Below are 24,655 nucleotides of genomic sequence, written 5' to 3'. Positions count from 1 at the left end.
AGCACTTGTACAACCAGTGTTTTTGTGTGAGCTCTCCCCTGTCCATCCAGGAGGATGGGCATGCCAGGGAATGGGCTGGCTGCTGGCAGCCCTGATGCAGAGAGGTCTCTGTCGCTATTGGACACGAAGTAAGTACACAAACGCGTGCTAAGTTCAAAGGTTAAAAAAAGAGAGTGTTCTATTCAAGCATCTGATATTTATAGAATTCTAGAGGTGACTGTGGATTGGAGGATGGAATTACTAGTTCTTCAACCACACTGGTTAAACTAACAGTCTATCAATTTTCTTCTTCTACAAAGAAGAATGCAAAACAATTATTATTTATGTGAACAGTGTGTGAGAACTCTAGTAGAAATATGTAAATAGATCAGAAGGCTGAAGAAGTTTTATGAGTACTTCAAAACTTTCAAAAGAACTATAAAAGAATACTTAACACTTAAAAATCTGGGCAACAGGTCTCCTCTGGTTCAGTTCTCCTGCACCAGCATTGTGGGGAGGATTCACAAGGATTTTCCTGCTATTGTAGGCACAGGTGGTGTCATGGCCTTAGGGGTGTTTGGTGCCAGAAACCCAAAGAGCTGCCAGGGGCTGAGGAGGAAGAGCAGGAAGGAGAGGAGCAAACAGAAGGAGCTGCATGGCTTTTGTGAAAATAAATCTGCTTGCAAGGACAAAGGACCTCCATTACAGAGAAGGAGGAAAAACATCATCCTGAGTGTTTGGGGGGATTTTAGCAATCCAGTGGGATTTTTCCTTGGAGAGGAAGTGGTAGTGCTGACACATGGTGGTGGCCTGGAGTTCCCATTCAGTCTGGTACAAGGAGGTTTTAATTAACTCATTCTTCTCACATCTAAAGTTCATTTATTTCAGCTTACTTAGACATCTGCTTTTCCCCCTCCTTTTTCCTTGGGCAAGGGGTGGGCATCCCTTGGCTCTGGAGTTGGGGGAGCTGCTCCTGCTGCCCACCCACCACGTGCCACCAGGGCAGGGAGGGTTTAGCACGCCCAGGGCTGCTGAGGTGCCCCAGGCAGCATTTCTGCTCAGCTGCAGCTCGTGGAGGTGCAGGAAGGATGGCCTGGTGCGTTTTGCTCTGGGCAGTGCAGAGGCAGCACCAACTCCTGGTTTCCATCCTCCAGAGGCTGAGTACAGCTGCTTATGCCCAACACCATGAAGCTGTCCCTGCTTCAAAAACTGCCCTTTTTCCCTGTTTTTTTCCCCAGGTTCCTTTGATGCTCATTGCTGAACTACTAGCAGAGTAGATCTTGCTTGTTTCCAGCTTGGCATATTCCTGCTGTGTGTCCCTTCCCGTGCTGTGCTCCCACAGTGGGGCTGCTTGAGACCCTCTGGGGTCCTGTAGACCACAGACCTGTCCCCACTGCCTCAGAGCCTGTTCCTTGTAGCTCATGTCATATTCTCTACCCTAATGGTGAGTGGAAGACACCAAATATTTCCCCTCCATTCTTCCTTGCCGTGTTTTTCCAGCAGGGATTTCTCTCACCAAGCTCGTTGTGGGCCATACATTTTGAGTTGGCACCCTGAAAGTGCTTTCATTTAATGCTTCTTTTATCAGGGTTGATTTCCAATTGCTTTTTCCCTTTGGGTGTGCTTGGGGGAATTTATTCTTTTTAACAGGTTTATTCCAGTGTCAGGTATTGGTTCTAAAAGGCTGGGGGGAGTTGGGGGGGCTTTGATTTGTTGCATGGAAAATGCATTTGGCTTCTGTTCCCTTCCTTGAACTTGGAGGGATGGCAAAGAGGAGGAAACTGAAACTTCTGCCTGTTTAGCAGCAGCTTTTTCATCCTGTGTGTCTGTGCCACACTTGCTTGTCTTCCTCTGTCCCCAGAGGTTGGGTCCTGCAGGAGCCTCGTGCAGAGAAGGTGCCAGACTTCTCCTTGTGTATTTTAAGTGGCACATCCCTAATCCTTGCAGGTAGCCCATGCTGGCACAGTTTTCCACCTGCACAGTGCTGGCTGATGTTACTATTCCTGGTGGAGCTGTGCTGGTGTTCTCAGTTGCAGCAGTACCTGTAGGAATAAGCACTTTTTCTTGTTGTGAAGGTGTGAAGACAGTGATTTTATTCAAAGAAAATGCGTGAGCTGGTTGAAGTCCTCCTGTGAGAGCTAAGGGAAGGGGCACAGGGAGACAGGATGATTTTATTATTTTATTGTATTTCTTTTCAGTGCTATTTTCCCTTTATTTTTCCATTATGTTCCACAAGTCTCAAGTTTCTCATAAGCAGAACTAGAAGCAGGGTTTTGGGTTGGTGATTTGGTTAAATCTCTAGGAGGGATTAAATTGAGAAATACCCCCATACATCTCCCTTGCAGCTGAGGGCAAATTTAACCACTGATTCCAAAGCTTCCGAAAATGGCTTTGTCTGAAAATGAATTTTGGCCTCTCAAAGTTCAAACATTTATCCTGAGCCAGAAATATACACAGATTTGCTCTCTAATTTAATAAAGCCATCCAAATAATATGATTTCTCCCATAACCATCGTTTATGTTTCACAGCGAAATGATAATGAGAAAGTCATTAGAAGTAATAAACAAAACAAAACCCACACAGCAAATCCTTCACCGAGCCTGACGGATGGGAAGAAGAGCAGCATTTGAGTCTTTGGCCACGGAATGTGCAGCTGTTTTGAAGGAGATGCGTTCTTAAAACATTATTTTTACATGTTGCATTTTAATGGGGTTTTGCTGGCGGAGCAGGTCTGTGCTTGGGGTGGTGCTGCACCCGTGCCAAGCTGGCTTTGCTGCTCTCACCCCTCGGGGCTGGTTGCAATGGGTGATTAACAGGCACCTTTTCCCCCCCTCCCAAAAAATCCTCCTCCTTATCACAGCTTTGACAAGGTGCTTTTGTTTAAATTTCCTGGTTAAGTCTTGAACCCAGTACAGGGAATGTGTTGAGAGCAAGAACTACATCCAGGTACCAAAAGTGCTCTTTTTAAGCTTTTATTTATAGCTGGCTGTGCACTTTGGGCTGCAGCCTTAGCACTCACTTCTGGGGTTGCCTCAGCCAGGTGAATTTTTCTTTGACTTCAGTGTTTTGCTCCAGTGGGCATCTAGATTGGATATTAGGAAAAAATCTTCACTGAAAAGGTTGTCAGGTTCTGGAGGAGGCTGCCCAGGGCAGTGTTGGAGTCACCATGGCAGGAGGCATTCACTGGCTGTGTGGCTGTGGCACCTGGGGACGTGGGTGAGTGGTGGGCTTGGCAGTGCCCAAAATATCCCACATTTGTTGCTGCTGGATGTTTATTCACTGCCTCTGATCCAGGCACTGGGGGAGGGATAGGATTTTGGTAACAGCTCTTATCTGCTGGTTTACTGGGGCTGTTGGGCTTCCTCATGGGTCTCATTAATTGTTTTTTCAATTAGAGCACTCCTTTTGTTGATTTTTGTGCTTTCAGGACCACAGTAAAGGTGTGTGGAGCCAACACACACCTTCCCATCACGGACAGGGGTGGGATGCTGGAGGAGGCGAGATGTAGCAGTGCAAAAAGCTCTGCAAGGTGACAGGAGCAGAGAGGAAGGAGTTTTCCCCTGCTGCCTCCATTTCTCAGCCCTTGCTGTCCTCTGCCCCTTTATCCCTGGGCTTTCCCATCCTTCCAGATCCCAGAGGAGCTCCAAGGGCTGGCTGTGGCGCTGCTGGTGCCATGCATCCTTAGTTTTTGACCCTCCTTCCCTGGCCTGAGCCAAGTGCTAGCAAATAACCCCTCCAATTAAAAAAAAAAAAGTGCTTTTCATTCTTCTTACACTGAAGAGAAAATAAAAATCAATAGAAGAAATTCTGCTGGATGAAGGTTTTGGAGAGCATATCTTGCTCTTTTCCTGCTGCAAACTGAGGCATGTAGAAGCCTTTTTAACTTCCTTTGGAAAACAAATGGTACATCTAATCTGTCCTTGGGCAAACTCTTGCCTGCTGACATTTCAAAAATTGCTCTTTAAGGTTCCTCCTCACTCCCTCCTTCCTTGTGCTTCTCTCTCATCCTAGAAGAAAATCCTATTTGTATTTACACCTTTAAAAAAAAAAAGAGTTTAAATAAATAATTAACTGTGCACAGGCTGGAGCTGCATGGGGGGTCAGAGAGGAGACAGCTCTTCTGCTTTTCACTCCTTTTCCCTAGCCAGATATGCTGTAAGCAATTGGTTCTCCCCTGGGAAAATGAGACTCCCTGGCCTCCTGGCTGCTCTCATCCAGGAGGAACTTTTGTATTTAAACATGCTTAGCACTAAGCTGAACATGAATTTCCCCCAGGCCACCAGAAGCAGCTTCAAGCTGCATTTTCAGCAGCCTGCTCTTGGCAGTGAGAGCTGCTGGGCGCCTGAAACCTCTGGAAAGCTGGAATGCCCAGAGGCATCCTTGTTTAAAACAAGCTCCCTGTTCGTGTCCAGAGGGCAAATCCTCATCTGGAGGTGCCTGGATTTGTTTTTTCCAAGAGGCTGAGCCTAAGGATGGTTTGGCAGGTGCGCGCTTGATTTGTCAGGGAGAAGCAAAGCGATGTTGTTGTCCTGCGTTGTTGTCTTGGCTGCTGGGATGCTCGGCTGTCCCCTGGGAACAGGATGGCTGCTGTGGGTAACCAGCCCTCCTGGGGCTGACAACTGAAGTCATTGTCACTTGGGAGTGCTGGAGGAGATCCTGGTGGCTTCCCGTGGAGTAAGAGCTGAGATGAGAGATGTGGGACTCCAGGCGGCTCTTCAAAGTGCAGTTTATTGTACCCAGAATGTTACAGCAGTGCAGGGTCATGGGTGACAGAGCCTGCACCTACACCCCTGGACTGCTGTAACATCTTGGGTACAATAAACTGCATTTGGAAGAGCCACCTGGAGTCCCACATCTCTCATCTCAGCTCCAGCTGCAGACAAGCCTGAAGACCGTTTAGTTTTGGTTACATTTCATTATATACTTTTCTTTGCTGAGCATCTTAATACATAAAAACCAATCTATACATTTACTATTACCTGTAGCCTATCATAACTGCTATCATTGCCATATTATGGTTAATACTATCCAATCACACGAGTTAGTATGTTACAGTTTAAGCTTAAAGTTGTTTTTAAGTTTTCTTGCAGTGGAAAATCCTTAGACCTTTTTTCTACTTGTCACATTGGCATGTTTGTTTGCCTATGGTATCTTTCTGTTTTTCCTAAGACCTATTACTGCTTGGTAAAAACATTTTTTTTGTTTGTGATCAACATATCCTTTGCTCTAGTCATAAAACCTCCTTCCAACTCGAGTTAACCTTTGCTTTCTTAGTCGTCCACTAAGACTGGCTCAGCAGTCCTCAATTTACACATCTATTATTCTTCTCTATCAAAATTTGCTTCCATCTCTATTTCGTTCTCAGGTTCTACGTTCAGAGAGCTTTCTGCCAAGCATATCTATCTTGAAGCTTTCTTGTCAAATGTTCATCCTTCCCAACACCATGGCTTTATGGAGAGGTGTGAAACAGATACACTCATGGTTTTGGGGCATGTTAGTGGTTCTGTAGGATGGGCCTTGTGTGTGGCTGCAGTGTGGAGGGGCTGAGCAAAGCATGGAAATCGGGGTTTAAAAAGTGCTGGTGGAACACAACTGCAGGGAACTGACAGATGTGGTTTGTTAATGACTGCAGAGGTGCTTTGGATAAGAAGAATTGCAAACCCACGTTTTTTTCTTGCAGCCTCTTTTTGCTGCCTTTTTGAAGGAAATGCCAGTGCAGAGGCCAAAATGCCAGAGCCAGCTTTCCCTAAAATCCCTGTCAGGAGGTTACTTGGCACCTTCCAGGGGGCACCAGGGGAAGAGGAGAGCTCCCTTTTGCAAGAGGAGAGCCTCAGGAAGGTGGGGGATGATGGCACAGCCATGTTTTGATGCCAGACATCCCCGTTCCTGCCAGAGCATCCCCAGGCTGAAGGCACACCCTGGCATCTTTCCGAAGGCAATTCTCATTCAGCCAGCAGTGGTTTGGAAATAGTCACTCATCAGGCACTTATGGATCTTTCAAGCACCTTTCTCTCCCTAATAATCCCACCTCTTGGGAGGTATTGATTCTCCTCTGTCGGCTGCCTCTTGGTATTCCACAGTCTGTGTTAGGCCGTGGAAATCGCTGCGCTGTCATTTTCACGCAGCAATTGCCTGCTCCTGACTCCTTTCATCCCCAGTCCTTTCCCGGAGATCTGAACTCTGCATTGACAAACCACCCTGCAAGACAGACGGGGTCGGGGCTTGGGAAGAAGGCTCACACAACAAAAACTTTGGGGAGAGTTTCCCTGTGGTGTGATTGTCTCAAAGGTGCTCAGACAGGTTTTGGGGGGTTTTTTGGACATCCAACACAAGAGGGATGCCATGGCTTCCCAGACTGCAAATGAGACTTCATGCCTTGCTTTTTAGCTTGTGCCAAAAAACTTAGGAAGTTCTTCACCTGGCTTCTGGGTAAAGGATTAGCCTGAGGAGATAAGGGTAGCTGTTTTCCAAGTCATCCTCAATCCTCTGCTGGGGAATGGGCTCCTTCCAGTACCTAGAGGGGCTTTTGACAGGGGCAAGGGGGAATGGTTTCAGGCTGCTATAGGACAGGGTTAGATGGGATGGGATATTGGGAAAAAATTGTTCCCTATGAGGGTGTGAGGCCCTGGCAGAGGGGGCCCAGACAAGCTGTGGCTGCCCCTGGATCCTGGATCCCTGGAAGTGTCCATAGGGGCTTGGAGTCACCTGGGCTAGTGGAAGTGTCCCTGCTTATGGCAGGGGCTTGGAATGAGATGGTCTTTAAGGTCCTTTCCAACCCAAACCATCCTAGGACTCCTCTCACTCTCCAGAGGATTGTCCTTTGATCTGGGGTTATGGTTCACCCATCTGAGGAGGGGCAGATTTGGGAATTTGTTTTGATTCCATTTTAGGTGATTTTTTTTTTCTTTCTGGGTGAACAGAAGTTGAAGGACAGGAGGATTTGCAGCGGTAGGGTTTCCTCCAGCCCTGCCTGCTGTGGCACAGGAGCTGCAGCCCCTCAGGAGTGGCACCGAGCTTGGCACAGAGTCACACCTCCAAACTCGAAGGCATTTCGTCATTAAAGCAGCCTGCCTGGGCAGTGAGGGCTCTCACTTGAGCAGAATCCCCATTCTAGCAGAGAATAAATTAAAAAGCCAACTGGCTGCGGCTGCCTGAGAGCGCCGGGACCAGAGATAGGGCCAGAAGTCAGATAACAAACAGTGGCCAAAATTGCAGCGCCTGGTGCATGGCGTGAAATTAAAACCTTTCCTGCCTCCTCCTGCACGCTGTAACAAAACAGCTCCTGACACAGTCTGCCGGCAGCAGGAGTGAAGAGGAGAATAATTAAATACGTGGGAGTTTTTGCCTCTGAGCAAAGGGCTTTTGTGCCATGGGCCTCAGGGGTTTGGTCCTGCAGCTGGATTTAAGTTGGAAGGGTCAAAACCCCCAAAAACCGGCTGAGCACCTTTGAGGCAATCACACCACAGGGAAACTCTCCCCAAAGTTTTTGTTGTGTGAGCCTTCTTCCCAAGCCCTGACCCCGTCTGTCTTGCAGGGTGGTTTGTCAATGCAGAGTTCAGATCTCCGGGGAAGGACTGGGGATGAAAGGAGTCAGGAGCAGGCAATTGCTGCGTGGAAATGACAGCGCAGCGATTTCCACGGCCTAACACAGACTGTGGGATACCAACTGGGCTGCCTTGCTACCCAGATGGGCAGGAATCCGCCTTTTTCCCCCTGTTTTGTTGGCTTTTCCTCTGAGTTTGGTGCCTCCACCTTCCCTGTGAGGCTCAGCAGCAGCCCTGGAATTGCCTGTGTGGTACTGGCTGTTCTCTCCCCAGACCTTGCTGGCTTTCCATCCCTCGGGAAGGACATTTCTCTGGAGTTTCCACCCAGGAGTGATGAAGAGGGCAGCACTTTTTAATCAAAGTTACATTAGGTGAAGCTGATATTATTCACTCTGCTTTATTGCAGCTATTTTTACACGGGGGTTAGAAGTTAATACTATCCAGCGAGCCTGGTTTTGCTGGATTCTGGCAAGCCCCAAAATCCATCAGCACATCCAGACAGAGTAGGAAAGAGCCCAAGCAAAAATAAACTCACTAGCTGAACTGGGAAAAAAAAAAAAAAAAAAAAAAAAACCAACCAAAAAAACGCAGTTAAAAACCCAAACCTTTTATAAAAACCAGACCCTTGATAATTGAGGGTCTGGTCTGGAAGGGCAAAATCCAGGCAGGACCATCAGCTGCAATCAGCAGAAGGATGAGCTGCTCCAATCAGCACGGGAAGGGGAGCAGGAGCCTGGCAGGAGGGCTGAGAGTGGGGAATGCAGGGTTAGTTTTTCCCTGCCCTGGCAAATGATCCTGACTCTCCTGCTCCTCAGCCACTGCCACAGGTGATAAGGCTGGATCTGATCCTGGTGGGGGGATGTCAGCTCTCAGGAAAAGGCTGGGACTGAAGACAGTGCCTCGAAGGGAATGGTTTCAGCAAGAAAGGTTTTGCCAGGGTTATGTGGGTTTGGGTCTGTCTGGGTTTGGGGTTTTTCTCCCCACTCAGGTAATGCCATGTTACCTCCTTGGGCCTGGCAAAGATGCTGGCAGAGCTGGGACCTCCTCTGCTGCTTGCAAGAAGATGTGGTGAACTGCGAGAGGGAAGGATGGAATCATCTTTCTGTTTCTAGAAAAGGACAGAAGTGCAGGTTTTTTCTTTCTCGTTTGTTTTCTCTCTCCTTCTCCTTTCCCACCTTGTTCCTGCTCTTTAACACAGATGTCCTGTGCTGGAATGTGCTTTCTAAGCCTTTTCCTGCTGTATTATCCCTGCAGGAGATGTTGTGGTGAGCTTTTAGGACCGACCCCATTGTGTTGGTTCTTGTGATGTTCCCAGTTAAAACAAACCCCAGCACACCAGCCGAGCGCCATTGTCATAAAACACCAGGTCTTTTTAAAAACCACTTAAGGTATTTTTAAAATCTGCTTGACATAACTGGTGTCACCAGTAGATTGTTTTGACTCTTCTTCTGATGTGAATTCTCAGTGTGCTTGGCCAGTTCTTTGGGCTGGATTGTAGAGGCTGGTTCCTTTGACAACACGAGGAGAAATTAGAGGGAAAAATAGTTTGCCTCAACACAGAGGTTATGAGACTTCAGGCAGACACATGCAATTGCAGAAAAAAACGGTTTTTAGAAGTTTTTGCTGCCATCCTTCCCCAAACCATGGTTAGGGGGCAGTTTGAAGGGGAGGTCAGGTTTTCAGAGAGGGTTATCAAGTTAATGTTGAGGACTGGTTTCACACTGGCAGAGAGTAGGTTTGGGTTAGATATTAGGAAGAAATTCTTCCCTGTGCTTCTAAATCCCTGAGAACAGCCTGAGCAGGAGGTGAGGAGACCTCTCAAGCTGCCGGGGCAGTGGAGACAGGTGAGGTGCAGAGGGTAGAGCCCAGCTCAGCAAGGGACAGGTCCAGGGCTGCTCCCCTCGTGGGTTAAATCACAGCACAAACACCCAGTTTCTAATGGCACTTATCAAAAGCTCAGCTCATCGAGTAGGCCCACAAAATAAATCAGGTTGGACGTGGCTTAGATACGTCATCATGTTAAAAATAACATTTCCCTTTTCTCTCTTATATCCTAAATGTCTCATCCCCAAGTGCAATGCAGGACACCCAGAAACACCAGGAGTCTTCAAACGGTTTGGGTGGGAAGGGACCTTAAAGCTCATCTAATTCCACCCCCCTGCCATGGGTAGGGACTCCTTCCACTATCCCAGGGTGCTCCAATCCCGTCCAACCTGGATTTGAACACTTCCAGAGATCCAGAGGCAGCCACAGCTGCCCTGGGCACCCTGTGCCAGTGCCTCACCTCCCTCTGAATAAAGAATCTCTTTCTCACATCTAACCTAAACCTCTCCTCTCTCAGTTTAAAGATGAGCATCATACTTTCTTTCCCCATTTGGTAAAAATCCCTCCTTTGGGTTGCTGGCTTTCTTGTCTTTATTGAGTATCTGATTTGCTCGGCCTAGCTCCTGCCCGGGTTTTCCTGCAGTTCAAGGCCGAGTCAGCCTCCATCTGTTGTATTTCAAACATTCCCTGCACATTCCGCTGTCCCAGGCTGTCTGTGCCCCTGAGCAGCCCAGGAGCAGTGGGACACAGGGAACTGGGGTGTTACCTCCCGTGGGTGGCTCCAGGAGGAACGCTTCCTGCCGCGGTTTGCTGCCTCAGCACGAGCAAAGCCCGATGAGGAGACCCCAGCTGAACCCGTATCGATCCTTCCTCTGCTAATGAAGCCATCCATGGGAAGACAGGGAAGGATTTTTTTTGAATCGGCACAGCTGTATGGATTTTGTGTTCACTCGTGTTGAGGGTGGGTCCCTGCTCTCAGGCTGCTGCAGAGTTTCTTTTTGATGGATCTTTGGGACTTACAAATCCCAGATTTCAAAGGGAGTTGTGGGGTTTTTTCCTTATTTTTCTGAGGACACATTACTCGCTCCTCCCATGGTCAGAGGAGGGCTGCTCTGTGCTGGGAAAGGTGCTTCTAGCTTCTCTACCAGAACAGTGAGTAAATAAGCAGCAAAATAAATAAATAAGGTAGAAAAGCAGGCCTGGCTAAAATGGGAGTGCAAGAGATGGAGCAAGGAAAGGTGATCCTCTTTCCAGGATTCCACGTGCTAGATCAGAGGGACTTTTGAAGATTCAAGGGAAGGGATAGTGACAAGTGCTGGGATAAGAAGAGATAGTAAGAAGGCAGAGCAGTGACAAAGCAAGTCCCAGCTCTTCTCGGCCAGCTTGGTGGCCCTCCAAGGTGGCTCAGGACAGCTTGAGAGCCAGGGAGGAGGCATGGAGAGGGACGTAGGGATCATGGCTAGATAAGCATCCATAGATTTCACGTATATATTCGCAGTATGTTGTATAAATGAAGACAATACCTAATGACTCGTGGCTATTATTTGAAGTGTCCCACTGTTACAGATTTATTTGTCATTTCTTGTAGTAACACCGATGATAATGAATTCATTTGTATTAATGGGGGTGTCGTGGACTTCCGTTGATATCCCGCATTAATTAATGTACCATTAAAAGGAAGTGGCACCCAATTAATATCAAGTGGGAGCGGTGCTGCCGGTGTCCTGTCATTAGGGTTTCATTTGTAATGCATTGTGTGAACGCTCTGCCTTAATGGAAGTCATTTGCCATCCCAAGCATCACCCGGTGGGCTGCCATGGGGTGCCAGACACTGAAAGTTAGTGGCAACTGCAAAAAAAAAAAAAAAAAAAAAAAAAAAAAAAAAAAGAAAAAGGATATTAAAAAGATCAGGATCTGTTGGGTTTATGGCATAGCCCTCAAGCAGGAATTGGAAAACAGATTTCTTGTCTCACCCCACACTGAATGCTGGCTGGTAGTGGTAAATCACTCTGGTGCTTTGACTTTGCTACTGAATTTTGATGTTGAGGAGAGGGATGGTGGAAAATCCACCTGGATTCTGTAATCCCCCTGCTTTTGCTTCCCAAAACAAAAGCAGCCCTTGCAGGAGTGCAGACCTTGACTTTGGCCACCTGCATCCACCTGCTCCATGCCCACCATCTCCAGGAAGATGAGAGCCAAAGGGGTGCCGGGCCATCTGCCGTGGATGCCCTTGCAGAGAGTTTGGAGATTGCTCCAAACGCCCTTTTCCAACAGGAAAATCACACCAGCAGGAGAAATGTGATGCTGCTGAAGCCAGGGGCTCTCTGACTGACAGGTTTTCGCATTCCTGGCACTTGTGTCTGACTTTCAAATGTCTCGTTAGACCATCTTGGCTTCCCATCTGCTGTCTCCAAAACCGGGACTGACCTACCAGCAGCCGAGGAGGGAAGCACAGATTGTCTCCCAGCCCTTGCCCTGGCCCTGCCTGCTCCTTGAAGGCTGGAGATGCAGAATGGGGGAGAAATGTGGCTTTTGTGATGGAATTTGGCTGTGGATGCTGAGTTAGTGAAGCGGTGATTGCATCACCACCCTTTTCTTCTGCCCCCTCCCAGAGCAGTGGGAAACTGCTGGATTTTGCGAGTTGGAGCTGGGTGATCTTTAAGGTCCTTCCCTAGCCAGCCACCAAGCCGTTTTAGGATTCCATGACTCCTCTCCTGGTCTTTCCCCTCAAGACCTGTGCTGCAGAAGTGACTGGTGCCACCAGGAGCCCCAGCTCTTGGGGGTGCTGTGCCATGGATCAGCCACCGCGTTGGCAAGGGCAGGCTTATATTTGGTGGGCAACGGGGGAATCTCTGGGCTGGAAAAAGCAAGCAGGTTTATCCCACGGGATACCAGAGCATCTTCTGCTCCGTGTGGCTGTTTGTCCTCTGCCTGCTGAGTGCCATTGTCCTACCAGCATGGCAAGTTCCCCTGTGGGCTGGGTGGTTGTGATGTCCCTTCCTCGTACGTTGGGCCGGGCCGTGTCTGCCGTGAACGAGCACTCTCAGCTCCGAGTGTGGTTATCCAGCAGCTAATTCCTCTCCAGCTCCTACAAAGCATCCATTCCAGCTGTGTTTATGGTGTTTTCAAAAGCCCCTCAATTGAATTATAGCTCTGCGGTGGCTGTTTGCCAGTGTCACCTGATAATGAGGGAGGTCACTTAATAGAGATAGCAACAAGAGGTACATATTAATGAGAGCTGATTGAAAGGTGGGGTGGATTTCCACAAAAAAAAAAGAAAATTGTAAAAAGGGAAATTATCAGGTTTTAAAATCAAACTGAGAAGTTGGAAATTGCCTGGCTCGGATGAGGAGTAATGCAATTAATAAATGTAATTAAAAGTGCAATTAAGAACACAGGAATTGGAAGTCTGCGCGCATCTGTGCGAGCGTTCTGAGCTGGCACGCGAGCGAGGGACCCAGTCTGGCAACCCAGGATGGAGCATGGGGACAGAACCCAAAACACGGGGCTGGCGTTTTCCTCTCGGCGGGGGCTGCAAGAGGGGCTGGCACTTGCTGTGGCTCTGCTTCTGCAGTTATTTCCTGCAGCAGACGAGACCTGGGCAGGAACAGGTGACTTAAATCAACCCCGGATGAGAGAGGCAGGGTCCCAGGTGTATAAGGAGCATACTTGGAATCCATGTCAGCTCTGTTGCACAGCACCCCTGCCTTCTGCAAGAGGCGCTGAGCCCTCCTTCCCGCCCGCAGTGATTCGGGATCGGCGGGAGCACCTTTGCCCGGAGCACAGGGATGTGTGAGCCGGCTTTTGCAGAGCGCAAAGCTCCTTTCATCCGCCCCACTGCGCGGTGCAGAGGCAGGGAGAGAGAGGGAAAAGAGCCGCCAGCAACGGCAGCAGGGATTTATTTAAGAGTAATAGGTTGACCTGAGCTGTAACAGGAGCGCGGAGCAGCCAAGCATCTCCTGATGGGAGCGGTCAGCTCCTGCCTTGCTGCAGGGCCAGGGGGAAGCAGGGATGGGGCTGGCGAGGCTGTGGCAGGGAGGAGATCAGAGTTGCCTGCTGCTCGAGCCCCCATGCCCGTCGCCGTGTGCCCCCCGGCCCGTTTGCGTCGCCTCATCTCACCGACCTTCCGACAGCTGCTCGGCCAGATTGCCTGCCGTTTTTGCACATTTATTTGCATGGCTACAGCATGCATCGGCATCCTAATCATCCCCACCAGCTTCTGCCGGGTGACTTTGCCCTGGGAGGTCAGATGGAGGTCCTCTACATGGCCAGCCACTGGAGAGGGGCGGCTGGCGTGGAGGGGTGAGCCCCAGATACACCAAAATAGACATTTCTGGTGCCCAGCCTTCTTGTCAGAAGGCTGTCGTGGTTTAATCCCAGCCAGCAGCTCAGAGCCACGCAGCTGCTCGCTCTGTGTGCTGGAAAAGTGGGTGCATTGAAGGGAGAATCTGGAGAATGAACTCCCAGATCTGCTCTGCTTCGTCTCCCACCTTTGCTTCTCTCCCAGTCTGACCCTGCTGTAAAAAAGTCAGCTCCCCATATTCCCCCTCTCAGCCCTTTGCCCACGGGGCTCCTGACATCAGGCCAGTTGGACGAGACTGATGCATCAAAGCACGTCTGGGGTGCTGGTGGCCCGTGGCCCGTGAAATGGTTCTGCTGTGGTGGGAAACTCTCAAAGGCACCGTGCAAATCTGCTCCCTGAGCAGGGCGAGCGCTCTGACAGCCAGAGGGACTTAACGCTGTGGGAGCAGGTGCCATGGGCCTCTGGAAAGAGGATGGAAGCTGGGTTTTCTGCTTTCTGGTTTTTCTGTTTTTTTTGTTACCCCTGTGTGAAAGGAGAGCCTTTTCACAAGAATCACCTGAGTTGGAAAGGACCTCTAAGATCAACTTGAACCACTAACCCAGCTCTGCCAGGTCACACAGCCATGTCCCCAGGTGCCACAGCCACACTTCTTTTAAATCCCTCCAGGGGCAGTGACTCCACCACCTCCTTTTCCAGAACTTTGCCAGTGCTGGACAAACCTTTTGTGTTGGGTTTCCATGGCCTGGTTTTTGGTAGCAGGGGGCCACAGAGGTGGCTTCTGTGAGAAGCTGCTGGAAGCTTCCACCATGTCTGGCAGAGCCAACCCCTGATGGCTCTGAAGATGGGCATGCTGCTGGCCAAAAACGGGCCAATTAGAGATGTTGATAACAGATTTAAGAAGAAATCAAAACAAAGTTGGAGGTACAATGTTAATTCCAGCCAGAGAAGAGGAGGAGGTGAGAACACATAAGTGGAACAACACAGAGACACCAAGGTCAGTGGAGAAGGAGGGGCAGGAGGTGCTCCAGGCGCTGGAGCTGAGATTCCTCTGCAGGCCCTGGTGATCCCCATGGTGAAGCATCTGTGCCCCTGCAGCCTGTGAGGATCCACGGGGGATGCACGGATCCACAGGGGATGCAGAGATCCACCCACAGCCTGTGAGGATCCACAGGAGATGCAGAGATCCACCCACAGCTCCTGGGGATCCATGGGGGATGCAGAGATCCACCCACAGCCTGTGAGGATCCATGGGGGATGCAGAGATCCACCCACAGCTCGTGAGGATCCACAGGAGATGCAGAGATCCACCCACAGCTCCTGGGGATCCATGGGGGATGCAGAGATCCACCCACAGCCTGTGAGGATCCCTGGGGGATGCAGAGATCCACCCACAGCCTGTGAGGATCCCTGGGGGATGCAGAGATCCACCCACAGCCCATGGGGATCCATGGGGGTTGCAGAGATCCACCCACAGCCCATGGAGATCCACTGGGGATGCAGAGATCCACGTGGGGGAGGTGCCCATGCTGGAGCAGTGGATCCCTGGAGGGGGGTGTGATCCTGTGGGATACCCAGTGGAGAGAAGGGCCCTGCTCCTAGGCTGGAGCAGCCTGTCCTTGGAGGACTGCACAGCAGTTTTGGGAAGACTGTGTGCCCGTGGGAGGGACTCAGATGGCAGCAGCTTTGGGAGGACTGCTGCTCGTGAGAGTGGAGCCACACTGGAGGAGTTCACAGAGAACTGTGAACACCATGGTGTAGCAGGGGAAGGACTCCTCTTCCAGAGCAGTGGAAGAAGAACTGACCCAAACCCCCTTTCCCTGGCTCCCTGTGCTGTCAGTGGGAAAGAGGGAGGGGCTGGGGAAAGAAAAGGTGTTTTCTAAGGACCTGCTTTACTTCTCATTATCCTCCTCTGATTTTGGTAGTAATAAACTCACTTTCTACTTCTAAGTTGAGCCTGTTTTGCCCTTAGAGTGTTTTCTCCCAGTCCATAACTCATGAACCCTTTGTTTAAATTTTTCTCTTCTCTGCCCAGCTGTGGCAGGGGAGGGTGAGTGAATGGCTTTCGTGGGTGCCTGGTGTTTGGCCAGTGTCAAACCACGCCAGCTTTCCATGAAAAAAATGTTCCTGCTGTTCAATCTAAACATCCTGTGGCACAGCTCGAGAGGAACAGTTTGTGGCAGACAAGAGGAGGTGTTGCCCTGACTTTTTTCAGGTGTCCCTCATGTTCAGCTGTGCCCATGTAACTTGCCTGGTTGGACACATCATGGAACATTTTGGGTTGGAAGGGACCTTAAAAGCCATCTAGCTCCAACCCCCTGCTATGGGTAGGGACACTCTCCACTATCCCAGGTTGCTCACATTGTGACCCCGGAGAGGGCATCTCCCCTGGATTGTCACCTACCTTGTATCGCCACATCGTGGTGGGGCAGCATCCACCCAAAAGTTTATTGCCAATGCATGTTATAATATAGGTAATAATATAATGCATATTATAATAGGGTTCATGATAAGATATTAAAGACTGCCGGTGTGGCCAGAGAGTGAGGTGTAAATATTTTAAAAAGTCCCTTTTTGGTAACCTCTTTTTCAGCCTTAATTGCCCTTTTGCAGAGAATGTTACATAAGGCTGTGGTGTCCCAGCTGTCGGGGTTGACAGGGCACATCTGTGTCTGGTAACTCATGCTGAGGTCACACTGGAGGTGACAGCCCAGGGGAGATGTTTGTTGTGGTGGGCTGTGCTTGGGCCATCCCATGACAGCTTTGGGATGGAAACACAACTTCCTGGGAGGATGTCAGGAGGATGGAGCTGTGGGACCCAGCAACGGGACGAGAGGCAACAGGCAAAAACTGCTGCACAGGAAGATCCACCTGAACATGAGAAGAACTGTCCTGGGCAGTCACCAAGCACTGGAACAGACTGTCCAGAGAGGGTGTGGAGTGTCCCTCTCCGGGGATGTCCCAGAACCCTCTGGACACAATCCTGTGCCATGTGCTCTGGCATGTCCCTGCTAGAGCAGGAAGGTGGGAGCAGAACACCCACTGTGGTCGGACTCATTCTGTGATCCTGTGATTGTTTGTGATTTCACACCTCTGCACTGCTCAGAGAGAGGCAAGGTCTTGGTCTCTCCTCTGCCTCCCCCATATGCAGCAACATCCTTCCATGTTTGAACAGGGATTTTAGGGTTTAGTTCCTTATTTTAACACCAACCTGTCCTTGCTGCTGGGGGTCCACTGGAACAGAGCAGTCTCCTCATGATTAAGAGTTAGGGGCTCTTGCATTACTGTTGAGTATTTCTTTTTGGACCCCCCCCCCCCCCCCCTCAACCTTCTTCCAATACTTTTTTTTTTTTTTTTTTAACAGTTTGAACTTTTCTTACTCGTTTATTGCAAAATAAGGAAGGCACAAAGGGCATCACCACTTAGCACCCCAGAGCCCTAATTCCTGGAGCTGCTCTGGGGGGAACCTGGGTGCTGGAGTTGCTCCTGCTGAGCTGCCAGGTGAAGGATGGGGTGCTGGAGACAGGTTGGGAGCAGGTCCCACTCCCGTTTGCCCTCCTCCTCCCCCCCAACAGGCTGCATCTGTCTGCATGTTTATTTTTAATCTCACATCTGCTGGCGTCGTAACAAAGATTTAATGACATGACACAGTTTTGTCACCAGTTCTTTTTTCTGTAGTGAATGAAGCCTCCATCGCAGGCTGCTGCAGAGAGCCTAAAGCTTTAAAAAATGACAGAATTTGGCGACTCGTGTAGAAAGCTCACCTGTTTGCCACGAGCACCTGTAGGCTGTTGTCTGCCTGGACAAAAAAAAGGGATGGATTTTGTTATTTTTGCCTGTTGGTGAGATAAGCACAACCACAATTAGTCTTTGTTAATGAAGAAAAACTATGAAGGATATGCAGAAGAGTCCTATAAATGCTGAAAAAGCAGAAACATGGTCCAGCACGGGGCTTTCCAAAGGCATCTCCCTGGCTTGTGTCCTCTGCTCGGTATTTACCATCAAACATAAGCCCCAGGCTCTTCTGTTTATCCAGATGTTTTGCTTCATTGTTTAGAAGATGGGCCACAGCTTCTAAGAAATAAAGATGCCAGCTTCCTGCTGAGAAATATCTGGAGCCTGTTTGACCCAGAAATGGCAAGAGGATTTTAAAGACATACTTTTTCTGCTTTTTAGGGCAGATGGCCTGAAATTCCGCTGAGTCCTGACTGCTTGCCAGGGCATGAGGATTGATGAGACCTTTTTCCCTGCAGGACTGTTGACATGGGATGTCTGCACCCTGCAGCTGGTTTTGCTGGTTTGGGGGAATTTTTTTTAATTTTTTTTTTTTGCTTGAACTTGAGCTGTGGAAAAAAAGATGCATTACCCAGAGCATTCCTTACAAATCTGCATCCTCTCCCCTGTGTGCTCTTGGGAATAGGACATGTGTTTGGTAGTGAAATATTCTCATTGAGTTGTGCATTTTGGGCAGGATCATTGATTTCCCTGTCTTTATCCATGCTGCTCTGCTTCCTCTAACACTCCTCCTACTGTCTGGAAGCTCTTCTGCTCCCCTCCTAAATTCACTCGGGCTGTGCTTTGCTCCTGCTCCCACACTCATGATCCGGCCCTGGGGTCCCTCACAGCCCCTCAGATGCTTTGGTGTTGATGTCCATGACTGATTCCCAGGGCCAGATCTTTGTCCAGAACTGATCCCCTGCTTGTATGGCTCTTGCTGTCCTGGCCAACGAAGGGAGCTGGTGAGAGAAGATGTAAAACAAGGATAAAGCCATGGAAGTCACCCGGAGGTGTCTGCAGGGCCTGGAGCTGCCAGCACCAAAGCTGGTGACCTCCATGTCCCCTCCAGGCAGCTTCTCCTTTGGAAGGACGAGGAGATGAAGTCCCTTCAAAGCCTGCTTTGGGGCTATTGTATGGAGCACAATGCGGGGGAAATCAAGCTCTCCTCTCTCCCAGCCAGCCGAGAGCAGCCCCGTAATCACGGGTGACCAGAGAGGATTTGCATGTTAAAAGCAGTGGCTAGGGGCACTTAAAAAGGAGAGGGAACATATTCATCAAGGCCAGCTTTATCCTTATGAATATTATTATTCCCAGGGCAATATAGCCCAGGCCCTTCGGTGCAGCCCTGAACGTGCTCTTGCTCTGCCCCTCCCTAGGAAGGGTTAATTTGTATTGCTCTGTGTTGTGACATTGGTATCCCGCTGGCTCTGGCAAGGAAGTTGAGCTGTTGGAGCATGTGGAGTGAGCTGGTGGGAGCAGTGCCCTGGCAGCAGCAATAGGAGGGCTGTGGCGTGCTCTGGAGCTGCTCCTGGTGGTGATGGCTTGGGGCAGGCAGGTGGCCCAGAAGAGGGGCTGGGGAGATGCTCTGGTCTTGTCTGAGAAGGTGTTTTAGGAGTGCTCGGAAAGCAAACACCCACCACAGCCACCCATGAAGGGCTTCTCCACCCAACACACCCCTCAGCTGACAAAATCCTAGTTCCTTAGCAGTTTAAATGCCCAAGGCAGGATTAAGGTGCTGGGTGTGTGTCACAAAGTCAAGGGTTTACAAGGCAGCAGGGCAGGGCTGGGTTAAGCTTCCAGAAAATGAGCAGCTGTAAGGCAAAGGGTGGCAAAATTCCGGGACAGATGGGCTGGGGAGGATGTGGTGTCTCCACTGCTAGAAGCCTTTCAGGATGGGGATGATTTAGGTGGAGCACAAGGGCCAGGTTTCTCTTCTGAGGTCCCTTCCAGCTATAACTTTTATGCTTTTGTGACTGCTGATCACCAAAAAACTTGAAGGCGCTTTTAAAAATAATCCTCAGGCCGTGCCCTGCAAGGCTTTCTAGAGCAGCTTGATTTAGAGGAGGGAAAAAAAAAAAAGAAAGAAAATTGAAAGCCTAAGTGGGAGCTGCAACCTCTCACACCTTGGCAGAAGTGACACTGATGTAAGGGAAGTGGAATTTTGCTGGAGTCCGAGGTGAGCTTGGGTCCCTGCAATGCCACATGCCTGGATACAAGGGCAGGGGCATGAGGGATGTGTGTGGGATGAGTGTCCAGAGCCTGGATTCATCACTGTGAGCTGCAAAGTGTGCTCTGGGCTCCCTGCTCTGTTGTACCAAATCCTGCCACCTGCCTTGAGGGCAAATTTCTGCTGGCCTGAGCCTTAACTGGGAAAATTTGGATTCTCTGCTTCTTTGTTGGTGCCATCACCCAGTATTAAGCTGGTTAAATAAGATTCCTGAGTGTGGGTCCCTTTTTTCCTGTATTTTCTAGTAGAAGTGTTGACTGGGACAACCTTTGGTTTACTGCAAGCCCTGTAGTTCCCAAAAAAAAAAAACCTGAAAATGGCTCAGTTTGTTTCACAGCTTTGGCCAAGGATTTTCTTGGAAGCAGTGCCCCATCTTCTAAACTCTGCCTCTCCTCAAGCCTCCTTTCCATCCTCTCAGCACTTCAGGATACTTCTCTGTAGGCTGAGGGCAAACAATTCAATACGAAAGGAGTTAACAATAAAACACAGAGACTTGGGGAGAGGTTTTCAGGAATAATCCCTATTATCCTAGCCACTGTCAGGTCTCACTTCTGACCTTTGCTGTGTCCCCTTTTGAGGTTTAGCTCCTTGTCAACCCTTTTGGTGGTGTCAGAGGCAGAGGGACATGCCCAAGGTGTCGTGATCCGTGTGTACCTGGAGCCCCAGCAGAGCCTTTTAGCTGGCAGTCTGTGCTCGTGCCTTTAGGGAGAGACAAGAATATGCATTTTAAGATTTGCATAGGAACATGCAGCTGTTCCACCAAAAATGGATAATTGTTCTCCCTGCTGTGAAGTTAAACAATAAGAAGTGCCAAACTGCACTTGCCATTGCTGATTTTGTGCACTCAGCTGCATATTTTATGCATGTAGATTAGTTCCAGATTTATGACGATGGAACTGTTCATGCCTGCGTTAATCGGGCCAGGTTGTAGTTGCTGTGGAAACTACAACTGACTTTTATGTGAAGTTCTGTGTTGCATTTAATGCTTTTTTTTTTTTTTTTAATTTTCCCTTATTTTTTTAAAGCTCTCCTGTATTTAATACTTTGTGGTGAAAACAGCGTCAAAAATAAAAGCGCCTTTGGGCAAAAAGCAAGTTTCAGCAAAGAGAGCAATTTTTCTGGAAAGTTGGGACGTCTAGGAAAAATAAGTGTTTGTGATAGAGTGCCACCTTGACCACAGCTGTATAACTATTATTATAAGTGTGTAACAACTATTATAGGCCCTGCAATACTGTAATAAAGAATACAGCTGTGTAACTTACAAATGTCTGGAAATACAGGACTGAAGTTGCAGGCTCTCTGGATATCACTCCTGGTGGGAGAAGGAAATTGCTGGTGTATGTTCGATGTGAAAATAGCGCGTGGTGTTACCGGTATTTATTTCTTATCTCCAGAACACGCCTGTGGGCACTCCAATTTTCATCGTGAACGCCACGGACCCGGACCAGGGGGCAGGAGGCAGCGTGCTTTACTCCTTCCAGCCCCCTTCCAACTTCTTTGCCATCGACAGCGGCCGTGGCATCGTGACGGTGATCCGGGAGCTGGACTACGAAGTCACTCAGGCCTACCAGCTCCAGGTGAACGCCACGGTGAGTCTCACCCTGGCAGCTGCAGGCCTGCAGGTGTTGTCTGGGGTTTATGTTACTGCCCTGCTCTGGAAAATCTGCTTTTGGGTGCATCCAGTATTTTCTGCTTAGCAAGGCGTTGCAGCAGTGCAGTCTCTGGGTGGTTTTAAGTTGCTGTGGGGAACGGCTGCACCTCTCCAACAGCATCTCACACGTGTCAGGGGCTTCTGCAGGAAGGGAACCAGCTCCTGGGTGGTGAAACCCAGTAGAGGGCATACAGACCATTCACAGAATCACCTAATGGTTTGGGTCAGGCACCTGAAAGACCATCCCATTCCAACCTCCTGCCATGGGCAGGGGCACCTTCTGCTAGACCAGGTTGCCCCAAGCCCCATCCAGCCAGGCCTGGAACACTTCCAGGGATGGAGCTACATCCACAACTTCCCCGGGTAAGCTGTGCCAGTGTCTCACCACCCTGTGAGTGAAGAATGTCTTTGCTATATTGAATCCTCCAGACTCATTCCTTGTACACTGTGGTTTATTACAAGTGGGTTCACCTGTATTAAGTTCAGACATCAATAGTTAAAATTCTGATGGGCAGAGGAGAAACCAGGGTCTTAATGACAGTCAATGCCATCACACTGGGAGGGGACCCTTGGGATGGGAAATGGTAAATTCATGCCCCATGTGAGTGGGTGTTCAATCCCTGGTGCTCAGCCTAGAGAGAGCTGGAGAATGTCAGGGAGCACACAGGCTGGAGCTTCCTTCCCCACCTCGCACGCAACAGAGGAAGGTGAGATTCAGCCCTACAATACATCTGCCCAGCCCCACGCTCAGGAGAGGGGGGGAAAACCCTCTCTGCCCCCTCCAGGCAGCTGGCTAGAGCTCTTGAAGCATGTGATTTGATCAAGATCATTGTCTTGATGCAGAACCACAAATGTCAGGAGGACACGGAGGACTGTGCTTCTCTCTTCACAGCAGCGGGCCTGGACACTCATACACTGTAGGGCAAACATCACAGCCTTTCAGCCCAAGCCCTGCATGTTCCAGGCTGCAGAAATTGCTCGAGAATCTTGTTTTTTTATTGTTTGTTTTTTTTTGTTTTCTTATTTTGAAACATACCTCATTTTATTTTAATACTCCAGTGCGAAGAGGGCCTCTGTTTTTCGCTTCCTTGCCAGTGTCTGTCGCTGACACTCTTTCCTGGGATGTGTTACTGAGCTGTCTAGCAGGTTGGAAAATGTGGGACCAAACACAGTCCCTGATGGAAATGTAGCTTTCTTCCAGGATGCTGATTTCCTTAAGGATGCAATGGTGTCAGCTTGGTCCATCCATCTCCATCTGGCCCTGTATCCTAGCAGAGATGAAATGGGGGCGTATCTCACACTTCATGGAATCCCACAATGGTCTGGGTTGGAAGGGGTTGTAAAGCCCAGTTCATCCCAACCCCTGCCATGGGCAGGGACACCTTCCACTATCCTAGGTTGCTCCAAGTCCTGTCCAGCCTGGCCTTGAACACTTCCAGGGATGAGGCAGCCACAGCCTCTCTGGGCAGCCTGTTACATGCTCAATGCACTCCTGGCATCCAGTGATTTCCAGCTTAGGGAATCCAAGGACTTAAATGTTGTCTCTGGATTGAGCTGGGTGGCAGCTGTGGGAATATCTTCTTGCCTTGGTCAGTGCTAGTAATTCCTTGAAGAAGAGTGATGAGAAACCCTAGGGCAAAGCTGCGCCAGGAAAGAAATGTGAGAGTTGCACCAGTGTAGTAGGAGCTGGAAGAGCAAATGCAGATTTTTGTCTGCCTGATGAGCAGTTTGCATGGTTCACAGTGGGAAATGGGGTGATGGTGGGTTCAGGGTGGCTGCAGGGATTGCTGAGGAGCATGGGTGTAAGGCAGGAGTTGTTCCATCCCAGGGATGAGGGCAGCAAGCACAGGAAGAGGCTGGAAAGGACAGCAGGAGAGACGGTCCAGTGAGGAAACTGGAAGCATGCTTGTTTTTTCGGTGTTATCTGTGGTGCCTGAAACAAAATTTAAGAGATGAAGGGGAGGGGAAGGAACATTATCTGAAGAAACAAAGGACTTGAACCTGATGGCACTAACAGCAGAGTCAGAAAAAGCATCCACCCAGGCCACAGACACTGAGCCCTGCAGGTTAAGAGGATAATGTACAAGCTGAGTTGTTGAATAGAGTTTAAATTAACATTAATCTTCTGGCAATCAGTCTTTGCCTCTGCTCAGAGCTGCTTTGGAGGAGTGTGTAGTCACCTTCCAGCACAGTGCCTGACTGGGGGTAAGGAGACAATGATTCCCTTCCCTCCGTGTGCTCTCTTAGCAAAGGGCTGGGGGCGTTGGGGTCACTTTTGAGCACCCAGGGGACAAGGCTTCAGCAAGAAAAGCCGTGGCAGCAGGAGAAGCTGGTGGCAGTGGCTACTGCTGTGGCTTTGGCTGCTGGAGGCAGCTCATGCTTGGAAAAAAGCCTGAGGCCCCGTCCTGGTGGGATGTGACGGAGTGAAAGGGAGGTGATCAGGGAATCATGGAATGGTTCAGGTGGGAAGGGACATTTAAAGACCATTTAGTCCAACCCCCTGCCATGGGGAGGGACACCTTCCACTATCCCAGGGTGCTCCAAGCCCCATCCAGCCTGGCCTTGGACACTGCCAGGGATCCAGGGGCAGCCACAGCTTCTCTGGGCATCCTCTCTCAGGGCCTCCCCACTCTCACAGGGAGCGATTCCTTCCCAATATCCCATCCATCCCTGCCCTCTGGCAGTGGGAAGGCAATCCCTGTGTTCTGTCCCTCCATCCCTTGTCCAAAGTCCCTCTCTTGGAGCTCCTTTAGACACTCGGAGGGGCTCTGAGGTCTCCCAGAGCCTCCTCTTCAGCTGTGTTAAGGCATCAGCCCTGTGGGTATGAGAGAGGCTGCTGCCACCCACCCCTGGGTCTGACCATGCAGAAGTACCTCAGGCTGTGTCTGCATTAGGAAGGAATTTACATTTTGAAGTAGATGTTGGACAGCATTGCTGCATTTTCACTCAAAATGTGATGAAAACTAAATTGGTGTTTGCTTCATTTGAAAGGGCTGATGCTGCAATGAAATGCATATTGTATTTCAGCTTAGAGGGAGGTGCAGTGGACAATAATTCCAGCAGGTAGCTTGAAAAAGAGATGATTACCTCCACTATTCAGAAATCCTGTCCCAGCTACAACCACGTGAGACTTAATGCTGCTGAATAATTCTGGTTTTCTGATAGAAATCCCTTCTCTCCCCTCCCTGCCCCTTCTTTTTTTCAAGGACCAAGATAAAAACAAACCCCTGTCTACTCTGGCCAACCTGGCAGTCATCATCACAGACGTGCAGGACATGGACCCCATCTTCATCAACCTGCCCTACAGCACGAACATCTACGAGAACTCACCTCCGGTAAGGGCTGTGCTCCG

At 49.6% G+C, this 24,655-nt stretch overlaps 1 protein-coding gene across 1 annotated transcript in view; it reads left to right on the top strand.

Moving 5' to 3' along the window:
• Positions 1-24,655, top strand: part of CDH23 (cadherin related 23) — a 187,515-nt gene that overhangs the window by 59,616 nt on the left and 103,244 nt on the right. Inside the window, exons 7-8 of the mRNA XM_068196945.1 lie at positions 21,047-21,241; positions 24,510-24,638. Coding sequence (XP_068053046.1) covers positions 21,047-21,241; positions 24,510-24,638 — 324 coding nt within the window. The remainder of the gene's footprint in view (positions 1-21,046; positions 21,242-24,509; positions 24,639-24,655) is intronic.

The sequence above is a fragment of the Anomalospiza imberbis genome, chromosome 8, assembly GCF_031753505.1.
Source record: "Anomalospiza imberbis isolate Cuckoo-Finch-1a 21T00152 chromosome 8, ASM3175350v1, whole genome shotgun sequence".
Lineage (NCBI taxonomy): Eukaryota > Metazoa > Chordata > Aves > Passeriformes > Viduidae > Anomalospiza > Anomalospiza imberbis.
The sequence above is the reverse complement of the archived record's forward strand: the minus strand, read 5'-3'. Positions and strand labels throughout refer to the sequence as shown.